Genomic DNA, 22,103 nt, shown 5'->3' on the forward strand with positions numbered 1-22,103 from the left:
CCAGGCTGGCTAGCACAGGCAGTTTCACAGGTTGGGGATCCTGTGCTCTGACTCCACTTGCAAACAGCATCCCCAGAGCTCTTCTTTCGTCGGAGAAAAGGCCTCGATGCGCGCCGAAGTTGGTGCTTTGGGAGATACCTGTCATTGCTCCCCCAGAGAGCTTGGTCGACTGCCTCACCTTGGGCAGGTTTGCGTGCTCAAGTCAAGTGCTGGGTGCTGGGCACCAAGCAAAGCAAACGGTCAACATAGGGCCTGCCCTGTAGCTCTGTAGGTCATGCAGACTCACACCATCCCTCAACTTAGAAAGGAGAGGCAGAGACGGCAGCCAGCTGGGTGGCTTTTATTCACTTGAGGATCTTCAGTAGCACCGGCCCCAGCTGCTCCTTCAGCCGGGGATCGATCTGGATGGTGCTCAGCTGTTTGATGTTCAGGATCAGCTGGTGCGCTTGCAGGAAGAGCTCCTTCCCAACAGCTTCCTCCACTCGGTCGCGCCACTTGGCCAGCCTGGGCCTCCCCTCAAATATGTCGCACCCAACACCAACCGGCTGCGGAAAGTGGACGGGGTGGGGGTAGGGAGTAAGTCATTGGGGTCTATGGGTGTCAGGGGCTGGACTGAAGAGGAATGGTGGGAACCACTCCCCCTCTCTTCCTGCACCTTCCCGAGAGCACAAGGACAGTATAGATTTAGAACAGTGGTTTCCAGAAGGTCATAGGTAAAGGGTAAAGGGACCCCTGACCATTAGGTCCAGTCGTGGCCGACTCTGGGGTTGCGGTGCTCATCTCCCTTTGTTGGCCGAGGGAGCATACAGCTTCCGGGTCATGTGGCCAGCATGACTAAGCCGCTTCTGGCGAACCAGAGCAGTGCACGGAAACGCCGTTTACCTTCCTGCTGGAGTGGTACCTATTTATCTACTTGCACTTTGACGTGCTTTCAAGCTGCTAGGTTGGCAGGAGCAGGGACCGAGCTACGGGAGCTCACCCTATTGCGGTGATTCGAACCGCCGACCTTCTGATCAGCAAGTCCTAGGCTCTGTGGTTTAACCCACAGCAGCACCCGCGTCCCCATTGCAGAAGGTCATAGTATGACGTTAACACATGAGAGAGTGCTGGAGGTGAAATAGTTAAACAGGTTGCCCACTCAGGGCCCAGGGGGGTGGAGTCAGTGGGACTCTCCACCTACTAAACCACCTCTCAGATATTTACTTGTCTGCCTAGCCCCTAACTCAGCCTATTTCGTTACACTAACTCAATCTACCCACAACTCTAGCCCAATTCACTCCCACTCCAACCAACCACCCAACTCCCAACAAACTCCTCAACGAACTCTCCTTTGCCCCTCCCAGAGCTGGTTTTATAGTCCCACTAACTCCACCCCCTGGGTCCTGACTGGGCAACCTGTTTAACTATTTCACCTCCAGCACTCTCTCATATGTTAACGTCACACATAGTTCAGAGGCTGAAGAGGGAAGGAGCTGGGAAATATTGGGAGAGGAGCAGGAAGAAGAAGCACCAGGGGAGAGACAGCTAACAGACTCAGTGTCTCTTGAAAACGTCCCTGACCCCCCCTCTCCCAGAACCCGGCGGGCATTGAGAGTAATAGAACAGAAAACTCAGAGGCAGAAAACGCAGATCAGCTGGTGCAGGGATGATGCAGAATAGGAGAGACTGAGGGGGGTGGGACTTGACTTGGAGCAACGGCATTATCTAAGAGAGACAGCATTCCTTCGTCTCTCTCTGTGACTATTGAATAAACTACATGGTAAGAACTCTTCTTGTTTTGATGCTACTTTGCATCCCGCCGTGAGAGGGATAGGATTCCCCGAAGCCTTGACAGTTGGGAAGATTGCCCTGCACCCTGTTCTCTGTTGGCAGCTGGATCACCCACTTAGGCCACTCAAAACAGCCGCTGATCACCCTTGGGCCATTTGCTCATCCCACAATGTGCCCTCGGTCAGGTTTTGAGGGAAGGCAAGCTGCTCCCCTGCTCTCCCCAGACTGGCCAGGATGCAGTTCAGAAAGGAACCTGGTGATCCCTGGGCTCAATCCTCACCTGCATGAGCTCCACAACGGCCACTAGGTCTGCCAGCGAGACCTCGCTGCCCACCAGGAAGGGCTTGTCCTGCAGGAAAAGCTCCTCCAGCTGAGTCAAGCAGGCGCCCAGTCCCTCCATCACCTCCTGCAGCTTCTCTGGGGGGAGCGGCTGGCCTGTGAAGAGCGGGATTAGCACCTGCACATAGAGAGAGAAAGAGAGAGATATCACATCCACACCACACCATTAAAGCCTGGGAACTGTACTTTATCCTTCACAGAGCTACACTTTCCCAGTGAAAGCCTGAGAAGTCCGGCTAGAGTGCTAGTCAGGGGAGGCTGGTCATAGGGGGACAACAATGACCTGGGATGGTTTGAACTCAATGGTCTCAATGATGCACTAGGCAATAGATATAGGACACAACATAGATTTCAACCTTTGGGAGTAACTTTGGAAAAGCGACTTTTACAGCATTTTGTTCTTTGAAAGAGAACTATTTGAAAATGATTCATAGATGGTGTTTAACGCCGAGTAGGCTTGCTAAGATCTACAAGACAGAATCAGATAACTGTAAAGAGGTAGAGGGAACATTCTTTCACATGTGGTGGACATGTAAAAAGGTAAAAGAGTTTTGGGAAATGATTTATAATGAACTGGAAAAAATTACTTTCCCCAAAAACCCAGAGTCCTTTCTGCTGGAAATAACTCAGACTGAAATTCCCGGGTGTCAGAAAAGGTTATTTATGTATGCAACAACTGCAGCCCATGTTTTGTTAGCCCCAAAATGGAAAGTGAGTGAGGTCCCAACTAAAGAAGATTCACAACTTAAGTTGACAGAATTTGCACAACTTGAAGATTTAACATATAGAATAAGAGAGCAAGGAGAACATAGGTTTAGAGAAGATTGGAAAACATTTACTGAGCATATGGAAAATAACTGTGTATAGCTGAAAATGCTTGCAGCACTAAGAAGAAGAAGAAGAGTTTGGATTTGATCTCCCGCCTTTCACTCCCCTTCAGGAGTCTCAAAGCAGCTAACATTCTCCTTTCCCTTCCTCCCCAACAACAAACACTCTGTGAGGTGAGTGGGGCTGAGAGACTTCAGAGAAGTGTGACTAGCCCAAGGTCACCCAGCAGCTGCATGTGGAGGAGCGGAGACGCGAACCCGGTTCCCCAGATTACAAGACTACCGCTCTTAACCACTACACCACACTGGCTCTCAAGAAAAGAAAAATTCAAAAGAGTAAATAATTTTTAATTGATATGATAGTGGAAAACCGATCAGGATAGTTATTGTAAAATATGCAGGGATGTAAGATACACAAAATGAACCGTGGAAAGAGAAGAAGGGACGTAATTGGATATGTATGGCAAGTATGGCAATACTGTGAGTTGGACAGGAGATAGCAGCATGAATGGGCAATTTCCATTCCTCGCTGCCTGGAGAGAAGGCAGCCATAGCCTATTACTGTTAAGGGCATTAAGCCAGAGGAATTTGGGCAGAGGTTCTGAGATAGGCCTTCCAAAACCTCATCTGTGACCCTGAGCGAAGCAGGTAACCCCCAAAACTGGACAGCCCAGCCAAAGTCCACCCATCTCTCTGTTCCCTTACCTTGATCCACATGGCCTTGGGAGCGTTGGCCCGGATATTGGCCTGGTGCCAGGACAGGTATTCATCTACCTTTGCTCGCTTCTGGATGTCCGATGGGTACCAGTGGTCCGGGGTGTTGTACTTGCGGCTCAGGTACAGGAGGATAGCTGTGCTGTGCCCAGAGAAGAGAGGGTGACAGGCATCAGGGGCACAGTGGGAGCAAATGGAGCAGGGAAGCCCGTCTCAGGGCTGGAAGGCTGAGGGCAGACCAAAGCTGTGCCGGAGCCCCAGATACACAAGGACCTGTCTCTGCCCCATGGCAGCACCCAACCCCTCGCCAAACACCTTATTGAGTCACATGCCATGAAGCCGCAGAAAGAGGGTGCTGCTCCCCCACTGTGATACACCCCCCACCACAATTTACATCAAGCTCAAGACTGGATCGCTTTCCATCTGGTGTCAGCTGAGACAGAACTCAACGGAGTTTCCCAATTCCAAAGTTTTTCTGTCTCCTGGCCCCAAACCCCTGACTCCTTTGAGCCTCTGAGCTGTGCTCAACAGCACCCAACCGTCTTCTGCCCTCATGACATACAGATGAGATAGAAATTTGGAGGAAGGTCATAAAAGCATTCTGGGAAATGATATATAATGAATTGGAAAAAATGCTTAAAATAACTTCTACAAAAAAAGAAACACACAGAGGCTTTCTTATTAGGATTGTAGGTGCTGAAATTCCAAAGGAGCAGGAAAGACTCTTTATGTATGCAACGACAGCTGTACGGATGTTGCTAGCCCAGAGATGGAAAGAAGATAAAGTCCCTACCAGAGAAGAATGGCAAATCAAGCTGATGGACTCTGCCGAAATGGCATAACTGACCGGAAGACTCAGGAACCAGGGAAGCCCAAAACTTTCATAAAGAATGGGGGAAAATATAATTTACTTTGAAGGCCACTGTAAGCAGTTGAAAACATTAGCAGGATTGCAATAACGTTTGTAATGTAAAAACAAAATTAAAAAATTCCTTCCAGTAGCACCTTAGAGACCAACTAAGCACACGAAAGCTCATACCAATGACAAACTTAGTTGGTCTCTAAGGTGCTACTGGAAGGAATTTTTTAATTTTGTTTTGACTGCGGCAGGCCAACCCGGCTACCTACCTGTAACTAGAACTTGTAATGTAACGAGAACTATTGACACAATGGAGTTACAAAAATTTGGATTATTAAAAAAAAGATGCAGCAGAAGGTTTTAACAAGAGAACTCACAGAGGAGGTGGGAAGTCCAGAGGTTTGTAGGAATCTTGTAACTTCGAATGTGTTGTGGTATGATTGAAAACTCAAGTATGTAAAATCAAATATATATATTTTTAAGATAGAAATTTGGAGGGGAAGGAAGCCGTGGCTGTCTGCCTGCCTTCTTACCCTTCAGACAAAACGAAGGCCTCATCCCTCAAGACGGGAACTTTCTTCACCGCAGTCGCCTTGGGCAGCGGCCCTAAAACCAGGTGGGTTGGAAGGAAGCAACACAGCACACAGTTAGACCTGGCAGGACGGTTGGCAGGAGATGCCCAGCACATCCCCAGGACTCCAGAATTGGAGCTTGCCTGGACAATCTCTTCTGAGTGACAGCTGGAGAACTGGTGAGCATATGTCTGTGTACCAAACAGAAACAACAACTCCAGGTTCTGCAGAGCAAATCAGTGGCCAATTTACATTTTGACCCATGAAATGTACTCGGAGTCAAGTGTGGATTTCATGCTCTTTATTCAGCTCATAGTAGTGAGGAATGAAAGTTCCCCCAAAATATCTGCTTTATATACATTATTTACACAATGGGTTGCACGTGATTGGCTAATTCCGGGATTCTCCTGTAGGCCAATCAGGTTGCAGATTCACTTCCACCTGGAGCTGGATTGGGTGGCTCCTGCGGACCAATCAGACTGCTGCATTGTTCTAGGACCAATCAGACTGCTGCATTCTGGACCCTATTGTTGTAGGACCAATCAGACTGCTGCATTCTGAAAACTATTGTTCTAGGACCAATCAGACTGCTGCTTTTTGGATCCTATTCAACTCAGTACATAACACAGAATATCCCAATAAATCAACTGTGAGTCCAGTGCCATATTTTTTTTCTACTCAGAGCAGGCAGCCAGGAGCCCCCAACGTCTGGAAACTGGGAAGGGGGAGAGAAAGTGGGGTGTTTGCTCCACTTTGGTTGTCCTGGTTCATAGCCACAGACAGACCCAAGAAAGCTGTCCACTCCAGGTTAATCTTGCCCCCCAATAATAACCACACCTTGTCTGAAAATACTGGGGAAAATCTGAAAATATTTGTTATTGTCACCTCACCCCCACCCCCACCCCACCTCTGGCCTGGCTTTCAAAGCTGCATGAGAGAAGTTCAAACTATGTTCCGAAGTGGAGTTTGGAAAGAGCCCTGAGCTCAAAGTACAAGGTGTGTTTATCTCTAGCCTTGCATGCAGAAGGGGGCAGGGCAGAGGGCATGCAGTCCTGATCTCTTCGAACGGGAACGAACCTCTGGCTCCGTGGGTTTGCTTGGAAAGGGTCACTGGATTTCAGCAGGAGCCCAGTGGCAACAGCACAGCATCAACTGCCCTTGAAATCCTTACGGCAATATTTACATTGCAAAGAGAACTTCACTCTACAACAGCAGGGGAGTCCCGTTTACTAAAACCGGGGGACTTCCCTTAAACCATATTTTTAGCATCTCTGTCCTGCCTTTCAGCAACAAGGGGCCCTGTGAGTTCTAGCTGAATGCTGCTGGCACAAACTGACCCCTGGAGCAAGAAAAGTACGTTTCCGAGCACAATTCAAAGTGTTGGTGCTGACCTTTAAAGCCCTAAACGGCCTTGGTCTAGTATATCTGAAGGAGCGTCTCCACCCCCATCGTTCAGCCCGGACACTGAGGTCCCGCTCCAGTGTTCCCTCACTGCGAAAAGCCAAGTTACAGGGAACCAGGCAGAGGGCCTTCTCAGTAGTGGCGCCCTCCCTGTGGAACACCCTCCCACCAGATGTCAAAGAGAACAACAACTACCAGACTTTTAGAAGACATCTGAAGGCAGCCCTGTTTAGGGAAGCTTTTAATGTTTGATGTATTACAGTATTTTAATATTTTTTTGGAAGCCGCCCAGAGTGGCTGGGGAAGCCCAGCCAGATGGGCAGGGTATAAATAATAATAATAATAATAATAATAATAATAATAATAATAATAATAATATGTTGTTGTTGTTGTTAATAATAATAATAATAATAATAATAATAATAATAATATGTTGTTGTTGTTGTTGTTGTTGTTGTTAAAGTGTGTTTGGAGCCTCCTTTCGAAATGGATGTTCTTGGGAAGGGGGAGGTCAAGCTCAGGAGCTGCTGGGTGAGGAGAGGTACCACCCAGGTGAGCCAACAAGGGTGTCTGTGCAGCCAAAGATTTGCCCACATGCCACCTTCAGCTAGCAGCCATATTCATGCCCGTCAAACATGGGCTTTGCAAGTGTGGTGTCAGTCCATCCTTGCATGTTTGCCTGAAACCGTTCAGGGCCAGGACTGACGACACAGAGCAGGCATTGTCCTGTGACAATCATTTCTTCTATCGCTGCTTCTAAGGTTAAAATAACAAGCAGTCCTCTTTTGAAAAACTTGCCAGCATTGTTCATCGGCCCTGTATTTACAATACTCCTAAGCCTCCCTTGCAACCACCTTGACACACATTCATTGGTTTGGCCCATTTCCTGATGGCCCGGAACAGTCTGATGACAGCCACTGTGCTCTTTTGTCACACTTGGGACAGACCATGAGCCTGGGGGACTCTTTGTGGGAGAGCCAGAACAGGCAGGAGAACCAACAGCTCCCTCCACAACACTTCCTGGAGCAAAGCAGCTTGGAATTTGACTCATCAGCTGTTGAAGGAAGCCCTGGATAGCAGCCATCCTCTCAATGTGACCACCTGTACAAATCAACTGACCAAGAACTCCTCTGGAAACCTGTTCCGGGGAGAAGTTTCAACCTGAGCCAGAAGCTAGCAGGCAAACATGCTCACACACAGCAGGAACAAACAAGCGCCATATTCCAGAAACGAAAATAACGAAGGGGGAGGTGAGAATACTTAGGGCGGCCACCCGATCTGTCAGCTGGTGGTAAATACCTCCTGCTGGCTCACAAACATCTTTTGAAAGAGGCTGCAAGAACTTGAAGGCCCCCAGCAAAGCCACTTCTGAATGGGGCACTGAGGCCCAGGTTCAAGTTTGGCCTTCTGACCATTGGCCCCACAGAACTGGGGGCATCTCCATGCAAACAGTGGGGGAGCCCCGGAACCAGAATTGCTTGTGGGGGTTATGGGTGTGTGTGTGTGAACTCCAAGCTCTTGCTGCTTCCAACCCTCTGAACCACGCCAACCTGGGCATCTGGCCTGTGGACTACCCTGATTTTTCTGTATTATACAAAAGCATCACCCAGCCTCTCAGCTCTTACCTGACGGCGTGGCTCCCTCTGGGTTGCTTGCGCCCTGCACTTTCGTCCCCAGGATGGAATCTGGCAGGAGAGACGCAAAAGCATCAGCAAAGGGAGGGGAGCAGAAAGGAAGGCATCCATCTCAGATAGAACTGCCCTCTTGCCCAGTCGAAGACCCACCTTCCCAAACTCAGGCAGCTTCAGGGTTTCTCGTCAGTCATGTCAAAGCAGAGAGCCACCTGCAATATTCAGCTGGCCGTGATGACTCCCAGATCACAACAGCATCTGATGAAACGGACTGGGATTCCACAGAGCCCACCAGAGAAGGCTAGTCCCAAGAATGGAGTAGAAGGTAAAGGGAGAGACTTACCCCCCCCCAAGTTCCTTAAACCAGAGTGGGCTGTCCCAACAGGACTGATCCTTCTAACCAGGCCCATTGTACAGAGGACGGTTGAGGCCAACTTCCAGCCAAGTCCCTCAGAGTTATTTTTTCCTGGGAAAATTAATCCCAGATTGTTACAACTCTTCTTCCTCCTGATCTCAGAGTCACTAACACATGTCAGAACTTGGCACATAAACATTTGGAGGAGAAAGAGGGAATACTTAAAAATAATAATAATATTTATTTGTTTTTTTAGATTAAAGGTTTACAATCACATATCCAACATACAAACAAGATTCCAAAGAATCTCCTGGAATTCTCCTTCCTCCCCTTTGTGGGTCCCATTAGTCATTTCCTCCTGCATCTTTTACAGTAATCCAAATATTTCACATCTCCATTATGTCCAAAATTCGCCATTAAACTACAAGCGTTATTCCAACCCTACTAATGATTTTAGCTGTTTACAACGGTGTGTTTTTTGAAAAGATATATTATAAAATTTCCCCATTCCCCTTATTAAAATTTTGGTCTTCCTGATTTCCGATTCTTCCGGTCATTTTTGCCATTTCGGCATAATCCATCAAACTTAATTGGCCATTCTTTTCTGGTAGGGACTTTATCGTCTTTCCATTCACTGAGTCTAAAGCATGGCGAGAAAAAGGGAATTCTTGCCATGCTTGAAATCAGTGAATGTCTCCTGCTAGGGAGAAAGGGGGGGGGGGAGAGGTGCACTTAAAACCAGATCTTCTGCAAGCAGGCAGCAAAATGAGGAAGAAGCTCACCTTTAGAGCACCCTGAGCATCATGGCTTCTCCAAGTCATTAAGAGACAGGGGTCTTCCCTCTCCCCCATGCAACATCTCTGCACTTTTTCTTCGGGAGATAAATCGACCCACCCTGACCTCAGCGCCCCCACCCCTCCTTCGCTGCCAGCACAGAGGCGCCGGAAGGCAGGTGCATTTAGCTCACCTTTGAACAGCTCCACAGCTCTGAATTCAAAGGGGATGTTGTTCTTCTTGGCAAAGAGGTAGACGGCTCGGCAGGGCTGGGAGAGGAGGTCTAGGTACAGCTCCAGCACCATGGTGGTCCCTGGGCATGGAGAGGCAGAGCAGCGGAGAGCAGAGATTTTCCTCTGTGTAGTCTGCCTTTGGCAGAACACCCTCCCAGGAAGAACAGGAACTGCAGCAGGGCAGAGAGCGAGGGAGTAGCAGAACACGGGAGCCTGCCAGCCAGCCAGATGTTCTCCCTGAGGGGCGGGGTATTGACTCCAGCAGGCAGGGACTTTTGCTTTCTTTTTTTCTGGAAAAGTACAAGAAGCGAAGCACGTGCGACTGGCAGAGCCTGCGGTGGCAGTCAACAAGGAGGGCGCAGACCCTCAAGGCCTGGTTGGATGGGTCAAATGCCCAGGAGAGGCTCTTTGACCCGAGAGCCTGCTCACTGAAATATTAACTTTGCAAAGTGGCAGCAAAACACTGGCTGGTTTCCCAGGTGCTTCGTACATCTCTAGCACACCAATAGATACCGCACGCATTCCGATCTGCGGAAATTTCTATGCCCACCATTTGCAGGTGTCTGACAGGCAGGCAGAAAGTGTGGTAGGTGGCTTGGCCCAGTGGAGACTCTTATTGCATCATTGCTCCTGAAGGAGCGTCTCCACCCCTAATATTCAGCCCAGACGCTGAGGTCCAAGGGCCTTCTGGCAGTTTCCTCACTGTGGGAAGTGAGGCTACAGGGAACCAGGCAGAGGGCCTTCTCGGTAGTGGCACCTGCCCTGTGGAATGCCCTCCCATCAGATGTCAAGGAAGTAAAGAACTATCTGACTTTTAGAAGACATCTGAAGGCAGCCCTGTTTTATGTTCTACTGCAGTTTTATAATTTGTTGGAAGCTGCCCAGAGTGGCTGGGGCAACTCGGTAAGATGGGTGGCATATGAATAATAAATTGTTGTTGTTGTTCCATCCCCCGATTGCTGCTGACCCAAGAAACAAGCCACAGCCTGCAAGGACACAGGAGAGCTAACTGTGCCAACATCCAGCAAAGGTGAAACTTCAGGGAGAGAAAGGCTTATCAGAAGGGGAGGTTTGTACCGAAGGAGTCGACAGCAAGGGACAGCATCTGCTCTTAATTTGTTCTTGAATGACTCTCATTCTGCTCTTAATTTGTTCTTGAATGACTGCCTGGCTGTTTTCTAAGTGAGCTGTCCAGGGCTTACAAGTGTCACATGGTGGCAACATGTCTCGGAAATAAGATCCTTTTGGATCTGCGGGGGAGCAAGGAGTGTCCCCATTATAACAATAGATACAGGATCTGGCTTCCCACCGTGGTTGACCAGATGCTTTCAGCAAACCCCTAAAGCTCAACTTGACCATCATGATTAGTAACAGCGACTTCTCCTCCACCTCGGCTATTAATTTGTCTAATTGCCTTTTTAAGGTTGTCTAAGCTAGTGGCCTTGGCCAACTCGTGTGGGAATGAAACCCATAAAACATCAGACCATTCTTTGCCCTCAAACTACTGCCAATTGGTTTCACTGGATGAGGGAACATTTTCACCAGCTCGTGTACAATTTCCTAAGCCTCCATCACATTCCCCATTCCCTGCCACTCATATTTTCTTCTAAATAAAGAAGCCCCAATCGTTGTGATCCTTCCTCACAGGGGACTTCCTCCATCCCCCTGGATTTTCTTTTGTGCAACCTTTCCTAACTCTGCAATACCCTTTTGAGAGTGGGGAGACCAGGGCTGCACATGGGATTCCAAATGTGGTTGCATCACAGAACTGAATAGACACTACAGTACTGACAGCTTTAGTTTCCATCACTAGTCTGGAATTCACTTTTCCCCCCGGAGCGGCCGCACACTTGACTCAACATTTTTGCTGAGCCCAAGGCCTCTTTCCCCAGGTACTTGCCGACATCACTGTGGAGAGGAATGAAGTGGGGATGTTTCTGCCCCAACATGTATCACTTGACACTTCAGTTGACCCTCATCAGCCATTTTGCTGCCCACTGATGCTGCTTGGATGAATCTTCTGTGATATCTTTGCTGTCTCGCTTGAGTTTTCCCCATCCTGAATCATTGGTGTCATTCCCAGACATGGCTGCCACACTGCTTGCTCCTGACTCCCAGTCATTTAGGATCAGGCCTATAAGAACTGCTGCTGCAGCTACCACCAAGGAGGACTCCCCTTCTCAGCGCCTGAGGGCCCCAGTCCTGCCACTCACCACCTGGCCCAGGGCAGGGCCTGATGGGCTCTATAAAGGACTGCTGCCACTGCTGGGCACAGAGGGCTCTGTTTTGTTTTTGGTTTAAATTGCTGTTATTTTTTACCTATGTCATTTTAAACTGTGATATTAATGTATTCTTAGTTTTAGATTTTGATTTATGTGGAAATTGTTTCCCATTTGGTTGTGTATTTTTTTGATGTGGTTTATTTGCTGTTTATGACTTTTGTAGTTATGTAAATCTTGTCATGCTGTAAGTCGCCTTAAGCATTGTTTTTTAACTGTGGAAAGGCGGCATACAAATAAAAAAATCATCATTATTAAATTAAATTAAATTAAAAAGCACTGTTCCTGATACAGACCCAACTCTTCCTCCCAGTAACAGTTGTATTTACATACTTCTCAACATTATGGAGAAGCACCCCTCCCCCAGGCAAGACTATGATCTTGCCCAGCCAGAGCAGCTGGAGGCACCAAATGAACCCCCTTTCTTTATTGGATCAGGCTCTTGAAAGAGATGAATGAGCAGCACCAGGATCCTGCCCCTCTTTGCACGGTTGGGTCTTGCATAAGGATCACTGGGTAGTAGCTAGCAGCTTTAACTGCATGGTAGTTGAGGCTGTTCCTTAGGTGGGCGGCCAAGGCAAGTTCTGTCCCACCCCCCTTGTACAGGGAGGGGGCACAGGTCTACGACAAAGGATCCAAGGGTGAAAGACACAAAAGGTGAAGCAGCACACAGAGGACTTCCTCTGTCCTAAGGCTCCTTGCCCCATCAACGTGGAGAAATGAGAGTAAAGCAAGTGAAGTCCTCTTTGACCTTCTCCCTAGTCCACCTACCTAAAGGTCTTCTTCACACAGATGGAAAGACACGATGGATCCTCCCAGTTAGGACTTTGGAATGGATGCAGTGTTTTGATTCAGGAAGGACCACAACTCTCTCTGGACATGGAAGAATGGGCAGAATTTCTAGCGGGGTGGCTCCTTTTGCCCAGAAGTCGTCCAGAAAAGGAGCCAAGTCACAAGGCTTTCCGAGATTGGACCAAAAGGTTCCCGTACCCCCTGGGCCCTTTGCTTCACGGCCTGAACTCTTCTCCTGGTGACAGTGGCATAGCGTGGGGCAAAGCAACCTGGGGCAAGGCAAGTAATTTGCGCCCCTAACCTGTGGATTTGTGCCCCCTAACCCGTGGATTTGCGCCCCCTAACCCTAATCCCCAGGTGTTGCACCCGGTGCGGCCGGCCCCCCCTGTACCCCCCACGCTACGCCACTGCCTGGTGACCAGCCCTGAGTCCCAGAGATGACAATAAGGAGAAGTGGCACCGGGGTGGGGAGCGTTGCTGCTCCAATTATATTAGAAGAGACCAAAACGTGTTGGTTGGTTCTTGAGCTTTATTGAGGGGACTCTGCCCCCCCAATGGCGTTTACTTCACATACTTCAGCAAGTGCTGCTTGATTTGTTCCCTCATTTCAGGAGGGAGTTGATCCTCCGTCACATCCTTGGCTTTTAAGAGCTCCCTGTGGGCCTCGGCAAAGAGGTCCTTCCCCACGGCTTCTTCCACTCTGGAGCGCCAGGCGGCCAGCTTGGGTCTACCTTCAAAGACGTCGTAGCCGGCGCTTACAGGCTGCAAAGAGAAGGAGAGTGATTTGGCACTGTAATAAACGAAAATCTGCCCTTATTCCCTTATGGGGAACACAAGAGCCCTCATAGAGTCCTTTGTAGGTTCTCCATTGGTCGGAGGAAAAAACCAGAGGCCAACCAGAGAATATTGAGAAGCAAAGCAGCTTGTAAGCTTGATCTTTATTGATCTGTTGCAACAGGGTGCTCCCCTCACACGCAGGAGAGGAAGAGGACCCAGAACAATGGCCTGCAAGGCCTTATAAAGACTTTTGAAATTGCCACCCTGTAGATCAAGACCCCCAGAAACATCATACATACATCACAGAAGGGGTGTAACCCAAGACCACCCCTCAGATACATCATACCTACATCACGGAAAAGGCGATCTAAAACAGAAATTTGAATGTTGTTTTTCTGCTGTCATTGTTTATCTCCTGTCTGGCCGTTGTTTATCTCCTGTCTGGCAGGTTACCTGTTAATGTTTACTGGATTGATACCCTGGGGGAGCCTGGCCCGTCTTTTGTAATGATAAGTACCTAGTTCCTGAGCCAAATCACAGGCTCAACCTATTCATACACAGATATACCCTTAAGAGAGGATTTGTGAAGGAAAAGGCAATGGGGAGGCTCCTCCATTTGACCTTGCAGAGAAAACACCTAGTCAGCCTGGGAGTCAAAATGGCTCCATAGCTGCTTTCCTGTGCAGCTTCAGACATGTGGCCTATATATCTATGTACGCGTTTGCTTGGTACATTTATGAACCTTTATTATATACATAAGACCATAATTTATTTATTTCAGCATGGATGCAGCCCCATCACCTGCTCAAGAGGGCTGCCACCATTCAATGCTGGGAGTCTAAAGACCGATAGAGGGGCAGAGAGAATTATCAAGTGGAAGAATGAACAAGGATTTGCTTGTACGCATGCAAATAAAATGCCGTCGGTCTCGTCAGCCGCTCAATGCTCTGGATTCCTCAAGGACCGCCTCTTTCCATATGAACCTACCTGGACCCTGAGATCCTCTTCTGAGGCCTTCCTTTGTGTGCCTCCTCCTTGAGAGGTCCAGAGGGTGGCAACACGAGAACGGGGCCTTCTCTGCAGTGGCTCCCCATCTGTGGAATGCTCTCCCCAGGGGAGTCCACCTGAAGCCTTCCTTATACACCTTTTGGCGTCAGGCAAAGACGTTCCTTTTTAACCAGGCCTTCGCTTGACCTGATTGACATCCTATGCCTTTTTCAAATGTGGTGTTTTTTTGGGGGAGCTACTGGGTTGTTGGGACGCGGGTGGTGCTGTGGGTTAAACCACAGAGCCTAGGACTTGCCGATCAGAAGGTCGGCGGTTCGAATCCCCGCGACGGGGTGAGCTCCCGTTGCTCGGTCCCTGCTCTTGCCAACCTAGCAGTTCGAAAGCACGTCAAAGTGCAAGTAGATAAAAAGGTACCGCTCCGGCGGGAAGGTAAACAGCGTTTCCGTGCACTGCTCTGGTTTGCCAGAAGTTGCTTAGTCATGCTGGCCACATGACCGGAAGCTGTCTGCAGACAAACACCAGCTCCCTCGTCCAATAAAGCGAGATGAGCACCGCAACTCCAGAGTCGGCCACGACTGAACCTAATGGTCAGGGCTCCCTTTACCTTTGTTGGGTTGTTGTTTTTATTTTTTATTATGTATTTTGTGGTTTTATAACTTGATTGTATTCTGTGAACCACCCTGAGACGCCCAGGCATAGTGCGGTATATAAATTCAAATAATAATAATAATAATAATAATAATAATAATAATAATTCTGACCATGCAGAATCAGAGAAGGGAAAAGTCATGACTGAAGTCTTCACAGTCTGTGAGGAGCCCGGCTCCCCAGATTTTTATCCTTAGAGCAGAATGCTTAGAGGAACTTTCAGTGGAAAATGCAATTATCTGTACGGTTCATTTTTACGGACACCGCTTAGAAATGATAATGAGTATGTGGTATACAATCAAACACAAACAACAGTTATTTTGGAAAGCCTGCCTGGCTAGTATTATTAACACCTGGATTGCTAATTGATTTCTACTTCCTGCTATATGCCTTTGAAGTGAAGTGGGATGTTGACACTTCTACTTAAAAAAAAAGGGAAAAAAAGACTTGGGATTCAGGATTAAGAGGCTGAAAATAACTCCTGTTACTTAGCTGGGAAGAATGAATCTGGGAGAAGAACGAACTTACAAACGTGCTACGCTGTTTCTTTTTAAGCAAGGCTAAAAGAAATGTTCCCAAGCTTTCATTTGTTTGGCAAGAAGAGACACTGTGCCTGCATTGTTCTTTTGTTGGGGGTAGGTGGGAGGGAATCAGGTGTCTGAGCTCACTCTGCATGCATTTTGAGAAAACCTACCATTGCCAAATGTGCAAGGAAATCTGCCCCACAGCTATCATCACCATACCCATTAACCGTCCCGATTTGAGTGGGACATCCCGGCTTCTGATTAGAGATCTTGGAATGTCCCGTTTTTTGTCTTGTGCTGTGGCGCAAATTAGCTGGCTCGCGCCAGAGCGCCCGACCAAAATACGATTGCTTTTTGCTCTCATGCTAGTCAGTTGGCACGTGCAAGAGGACCAGACAAAACTCTTGCATGAGTTGGCTGGTTCCAGCGAGACCAAAAAAATGAGCGTCCCAGTTTTGATCAGTGAGATGCTGGATATACATCATGAGTGGGGTAGCATCTCTGTGGCACCCAGCCCCTGCTTCTGGCTGGCCACTGTGGGAAAACGACACTTAATTAGACATACCTTTGGCATGACCCAACAGCCAGGCTCTCCTCACCTCCTGAGGACCCCATTTCTAGTGTTCCAAAAGAGAGAAAATCTTCTGCTTTTCTCTTCCCACACTTCCTGTTTTGGAGTGTGACTGGATTGGTGGGGGGACTCATTGGATAGAGGGAATGTGGGAGAGAGAGGGAGGGTCTACTGGGATGTTGGGGAAGGAGCAGGGGGGTTTAGGGCCATCCAGGTAGAGTCTCAATTGGGGTCCCTGAGGTTAGAAAACATAGAGACCTCGTATTTCAAGGTTTCTGAGCAAAACAATCCATGAGCTGCATTCACCAAGACGTTGGTTGTTCATTCTCTCAAGAATAAATGTTAAATCCCTGTCTCTCTTTCACAGTTCATATTTTGAGGGTCTGAACCATGGGTAGGCAAACCAATTCCTGGAGGCTGGATCCAGCCCAATCGCCTTCTAAATCCGGCCTGCGAATGGTCCAGGAATCAGCGTGTTTTTATATGAGTAGAATGTGTGCTTTTATTTAAAATGCATCTCTGGGTTATTTGTGGGGCATAGGAATTTGTTCATCCCCCCCCCATATAGTCTGGCCCCCCACAATGTCTGAGGGCAGTGGACAGGCCCCCTGCTGAAAATGTTTGATGACCCCTGGTCTAAACACTTGCCACAAAGCAAAATATTCACAGCAAGGCTATTTTCAACAGACCTAATTTTGTACACTTCTGTCCCGACTGGCACTGGCTTATTCCTAAACTAAAAAGCTCCAGGTGTGTGTGTGTGGGTGTGTGTGGGAGAGACAGACAGACAGACAGACAGCGGGGGGGGGTGGAGAGGAGAGGAGAGGAGAGGAGAGGAGAGGAGAGGGAAAGAAAGAAAGAAAGAAAGAAAGAAAGAAAGAAAGAAAGAAAGAAAGAAAGAAGGAGAAAGATGCTTCAGTAGTGGCGCCCACCCTGTGGAACACCCTCCCTTCAGATGTGAAGGAAATAAGCAGTTATCCTATCTTTAAAAGACATCTGAAGGCAGCCCTGTTTAGGGAAGTTTTTAATATTTAATGTTGTATTGTTTTTAACATTTGATTGGGAGCCGCCCAGAGTGGCTGGGGAGACTCAGTCAGATGGGCAGGGTATATATAATAAATTATTATTATTATTATTATTATTATTATTATTATTATTATTATTCAGCCACCTGGTCACTTGGGTTCCCAGTTTGCAGCTCTGACCTCTTCTTTTTGAGATGTGGCGATCCCACCTGGCTCTGGCTAGCAGGAAGTGATGAGGTGCCTCAGCCTCGCCAGGAGCCAAAAGCCATTTCCTCCCAGAGGCCCCCAGACCTCATCGCCCCCCAGCACTCACCTGCATGATTTCTACAATGGCCACCAAGTCTGCCAAGGAGATTTCCGTGCCAGCGATGAAGGGCCTGTCCTGGAGGAACTTCTCCTCAAACAGCTTCAGGGTCTCTTTCAGACTCTCAAGGAATTCCTCGAGCTTTTCAGGAGGGGCAGGATGTCCCAGGAAGAGAGGCAGCAAAGCCTATGCAGAGAAGGGGGCAAGAGGGAATTGACACCAGAGACGTTCTAGGTATGGCTCTTCACCTCCCATCACCATGTGAGCGGTGAGAGGAAGGAAAAACGATGGCAGCTGTCAGCATTTCATCTCTTGTGGGCGGGCAGGGTCTCTCTAACAGATATACATTCACAGGCCAAAAAACTAAGCCCAGCTCTGGTCCCCTTATTGCAGCAGAGACTTCTCTTCTGTAAATTGTCAGGTGGGCCAAGAGGCAGCTCCGGCCCTTACCTTTGCCAGGTACACTTTGGTGCCATACATTCGCGTGGTCATGTGTTGCCAAGACAGATATTCATCCACGCGGGCTCGCTTCTGCAGGTCCGAGGGGTACCAGTGGTCAGGGGTCTTGAATTTCCTTGCTAGGTACAAGAGGATGGCAATGCTGTTTGGGTAGAAGAAAAAGAGAGAAGAAGATCAGCAGGCACAAACAGTGAATAACAGCAGATGCAGTCGGATGCAAACAAGTTGGGGGATTTTTCTTCTTCTTCTAATTTTTTTTATTATTGAATACTTTTATTTTGCTTTAAACAAATACATATAAATACAGACAACCGAAATTACAGAAAAAAAATTCCTTAATAATGATAATAATGGGGAAAAAACTACAAAAAATATCAAAGTACATGGCACACAACATAAGCAACTGTGGGAAAGAAAAAAGAAAAAGGAAAATAGGAAAAAGAAAAAGGAAGATGAGCCAAAGCAGGAAAGCTCATCTATTGTACACTTCCGTCAAGTTCACAACAGATCATTATTCTTATCAATTCTCTCTATCTGAATTCCAAAGGAATCCCTCATCTTGGTATCAGGGAGCATTTCTCTATGCGGTATCATTCTAAACATAACCCGGTCTTTCTTGTTGAGCCCTTGTCCCCTAAATAATTATTTAAACATTTAAATAATTCTTCTTCTTCTAATTACACATACAGTAGATGCTTATAGGACTGACAGTGACAGACCAAGAATGAGGCTTTGTGGTCATAGGGAAGACTTTGATGAAGACATGCTCCATAGTGGCGCCTGCCCTGTGGAATGCCCTCCCATGAGATGTCAAACAGATAAACAACATTTGACTTAAGTCTTAGAAGACATCTGAAGGCAGCCCTTCAGGGAAGTTTTTTATTGCACAGTTGCATCTAGGAAGTAAAAAAGAATCTGTTCTGGAAGTCCATTCGGCTTCCAAAATGGAAACCAAGGTGTGGCTTTCTACTGGTTTCCAATTGTGCAGGTGTGCTGGAAACAATAGCGGAAGCCGAGCCGGATGTTCAGCTTCCAAAAAAAGTTTGAAAACCAGAACACTCACTTCCCGTTTTTGATCATTCAGGAGCTGGAACATTCGACTCCCAAGGCGTTCAGGGGCCGAGGTACGGCCGTAATGGTTTATCGTGTTTTAATATTTTGTTGGGACCTGAGTGGCTGGGGCAACCCAGTCAGATGGGCAGCATGTAAGTTGTTGTTGTTGTTAATAATAATAATAATAATAATTTAGACACTGTCTCAGTGTGCAGCAGCTGTGAGGAAAGGAAATTCCACACTAGTGATCATTAGGAAAGGAACTGAGAATAAACCTGCCAGTATTATAACGCTGTTATACAAATCTGTGGCGTGACCGCTTCTGGAATATTGTGAATAGTTCTGGTTACCCAACCTCAGAAAGGGTATTGTAGAGTTACAAAAAGTCCAGAAAAAAGGCAACCAAAATTATCAAGGGGATGGAGTGAATTCCCTATGAGGAAAGGCTGCAAAATAAACTTAGTTAAGGACTTGAAAACGAAAACACAAAACCCCAAAGGAAGGAAAGCAGAGATTTATGGGTTTCCAGCAGGATCTGGTACACAGTGAAGTTGCAGGGGGCCTGTGTGGCTACTCCCCAACACAAACACACAAAGTAACAGCGCTGTGGGTCCTTCTTACCTCTCTGCCAAGGTGAAGTCGCCATCCTTCAAGGCGGGCACTTTCCCCAGCAGATTCACCTTGCCAAACTCCTTTGTCCTGTTTTGCCCTGGAGAGATGGACAAAAGGAATCAAGAGGCAGCTATTCACTCATGAGAACCATGACGCAGGGCCCTGCCTTGACCCATCCTGGGTGGGGGGCGCTGGTCACCCCCACCTGACCCCCCACTCATGTTCCCTCTTACCCCTATACTGGATTGCTTTGGTTGGGAGGTGGGGGGCAGCTGGGCAGGGGCTGTGTGCTTGTCAGTCATTCTCCCAAGTCAGCTCTTAGGTAATAAATCTTTTTCACGCCCACAAAGTAAGTAGAATCAGAACAGTGCAGAGAACAAGCCAATTGCTCGGGAATAGATGGAAGGAGATGGGCATCTGCCCCAAGCATGCCCGGGGTGTGGGAATGAACAGCAGGCACCGATACACAAGTCTGCCTTGCATCAGTATCAAAGGTCAGCAAAGAGCGAATTCTTCTGCGTCTGGGCAGCTCAGGCTTTGGGCAAAAGGGAGGGGGAAATGAGCCGTGCCCTGGCAGATACTGGAACAAGCCAGGGGTCTTTTTGCAAAGCTCGTTTCTCCTCCTTGCAATTCAGTCAATCATTCTACAACAGTCACCGTTCTTTCCTGGTTGCCACAAATATGAAATTCACGGCTGCTTTTATTAGGAAACAATCAATTCTTACCCACCCTTTACCAAGAGGCCCCAACGATTTGAAAGCAAAACTATCGGAAACAGCGAAAGCCTATTTTAAATGTTAGGAAATAAGACCTCTTTGACGGTAGCCTCAAGTTGTGAGGGAACCCAAAGCTCTGAATGAGATCCCTGAACCCTTCCAAGGTCTGCACAGCCATTCAGACAACCTGCGTCAAGCACTCAACAGGCACCTTGAGAGTGACCCTTTCTCCCCCTGCCAAAATTTTATTAATTTTACAAACAAAAAATACAAATAAGCACACATCAATAAAGTCATACTGTATGTGGATATTCTCCAAATCTCACGACTTCCCCCCATTCCATCCATAGTATCTTATTTTAAGCATCTACAACTGCATATTAGTCTGTACAGTGGTACCTCGAGTTAAGTACTTAATTCGTTCCGGAGGTCCGTTCTTAACCTGAAACTGTTCTTAACCTGAAACACATTAGCTATTGGGCCCCCTGCTGCCGCTGGAGCACAATTTCTATTCTCATCCTGAAGCAAAGTTCTTAACCTGAGGTACTATTTCTGGGTTAGCGGAGTCTGTAACCTGAAGCGTATGTAACCCGAGATACCACTGTACTCCGGTTTTTATATTGAACCATATTATCCATGTTTTTAACATGACAAGTGTGTCAGAATCCTGCTCTTGTTTCCATCTGCTTAAAGTGGTCTCTTATATAACTTATAATTTCCCCCCATTCTTTTATGAAGTTTTTGTCCTCTTGGTTTCTGAGTTTCCCAGTCAGCTTTGCTATCTTGGCATAGTCCAACTTGGTTTGCCATTTGAGAGTGACTCTCATTTAATCCATCCTTGTCTGAGTCAAACAGGGAGTTCAAGCCAGCCCCCCACCCATCAAATAAGCCCCCCGCCCAGCCCCTTCAACTCAAGACACTGCACCCAGGATCTTGTGACTCTCCCTGCCCCACCCACCAGCCTCACCTTGGATGAGAGCCACATGCTTGAACTCAAAGGGGATGTTGTTTTTCTTAGCAAAGATAAAGACAGACCGGCAGGGTTGGGAGAGGAGGTCGAGGTAAAGCTCTACCACCATCCTGGCAGCAGCAGGGACAACCGGAGCAGGGAATCGGCTGGCAAGAGGAGGAGAGAGTAAACAGTGCTTTCCCGCTCCTGGGAGATCTGGGCTCGGCTGCTGGGCCTCTTGTACCTTGGCCAGACCAACATGTGAGCAGCTGCTGCTCCTCAGAGCCAATTGGAAGAGGCCTTGATCCTTGGCCTATTTCCCTCCCGCCCACGCCCAAGCAGCGAGGATCGCCAAAGGCTTCGTCAAGCCTGTTTTGCCAGAGAAGAAAGGAGGGAAAGTTCACAGGAGGGACTGGATAGCAGCCAAACAAGATTTGACAGTTTAAAAAGTGACACCTTCAAGGCACATAGCCTCAACTGAAGAAACACGACTTCATAAGAGCTGCCCCTACCCCAGGGCAGGATTACGGCCACTTGGGCCCTGTCTTCCCAACCCACCTCCTCGCAAGAGCCCAACCTTCTTTGGGCTTAAGCCTCCACCCAGAAGCCCTGAGTTTTTCTGCCACTGAAATGAGGTTCCGTTGCCCCTGCAAAATACTTGATCCTGAAACTGCTCTGATCAGGAGCCTTAAAATCCATAAAGGTTAAGGGAAAGGGACCCCTGACCGTTAGGTCCAGTTGTGGCCAACTCTGGGGTTGCGGCGCTCATCTCACTTTACTGGCTGAGGGAGCCGGCATACAGGTTCTGGGTCATGTGGCCAGCATGACTAAGCTGCTTCTGGCGAACCAGAGCAACGCACGGAAATGCCGTTTACCTTCCCACCGTTTACCTTGCACTTTGACCTGCTTTC

The 22,103-nt window shown here is 47.9% G+C and overlaps 1 protein-coding gene across 1 annotated transcript; it reads right to left on the minus strand.

Annotated features, from left to right (window-relative positions):
* Positions 1–344: 344 nt before the first annotated feature.
* LOC310834456 (uncharacterized protein) lies at positions 345–21,455 on the minus strand (the record flags this gene model as incomplete). Its single annotated transcript, XM_083717942.1, has 11 exons — positions 21,211–21,455; positions 19,537–19,624; positions 17,854–18,004; positions 17,413–17,589; positions 13,110–13,308; positions 9,436–9,840; positions 8,108–8,167; positions 5,043–5,115; positions 3,642–3,792; positions 2,051–2,227; positions 345–545 (listed from the first exon to the last, which is right to left on the minus strand). The coding sequence occupies exons 1-11, from the start codon at positions 21,320–21,322 to the stop codon at positions 345–347; spliced, it is 1,794 nt and encodes a 597-aa protein (XP_083574068.1). The 5' UTR covers positions 21,323–21,455.
* Between the last annotated feature and the right edge of the window lie 648 nt (positions 21,456–22,103).

The sequence above is a fragment of the Podarcis gaigeae genome (genome assembly GCF_964106915.1).
Source record: "Podarcis gaigeae genome assembly, chromosome: 16".
NCBI lineage: Eukaryota > Metazoa > Chordata > Lepidosauria > Squamata > Lacertidae > Podarcis > Podarcis gaigeae.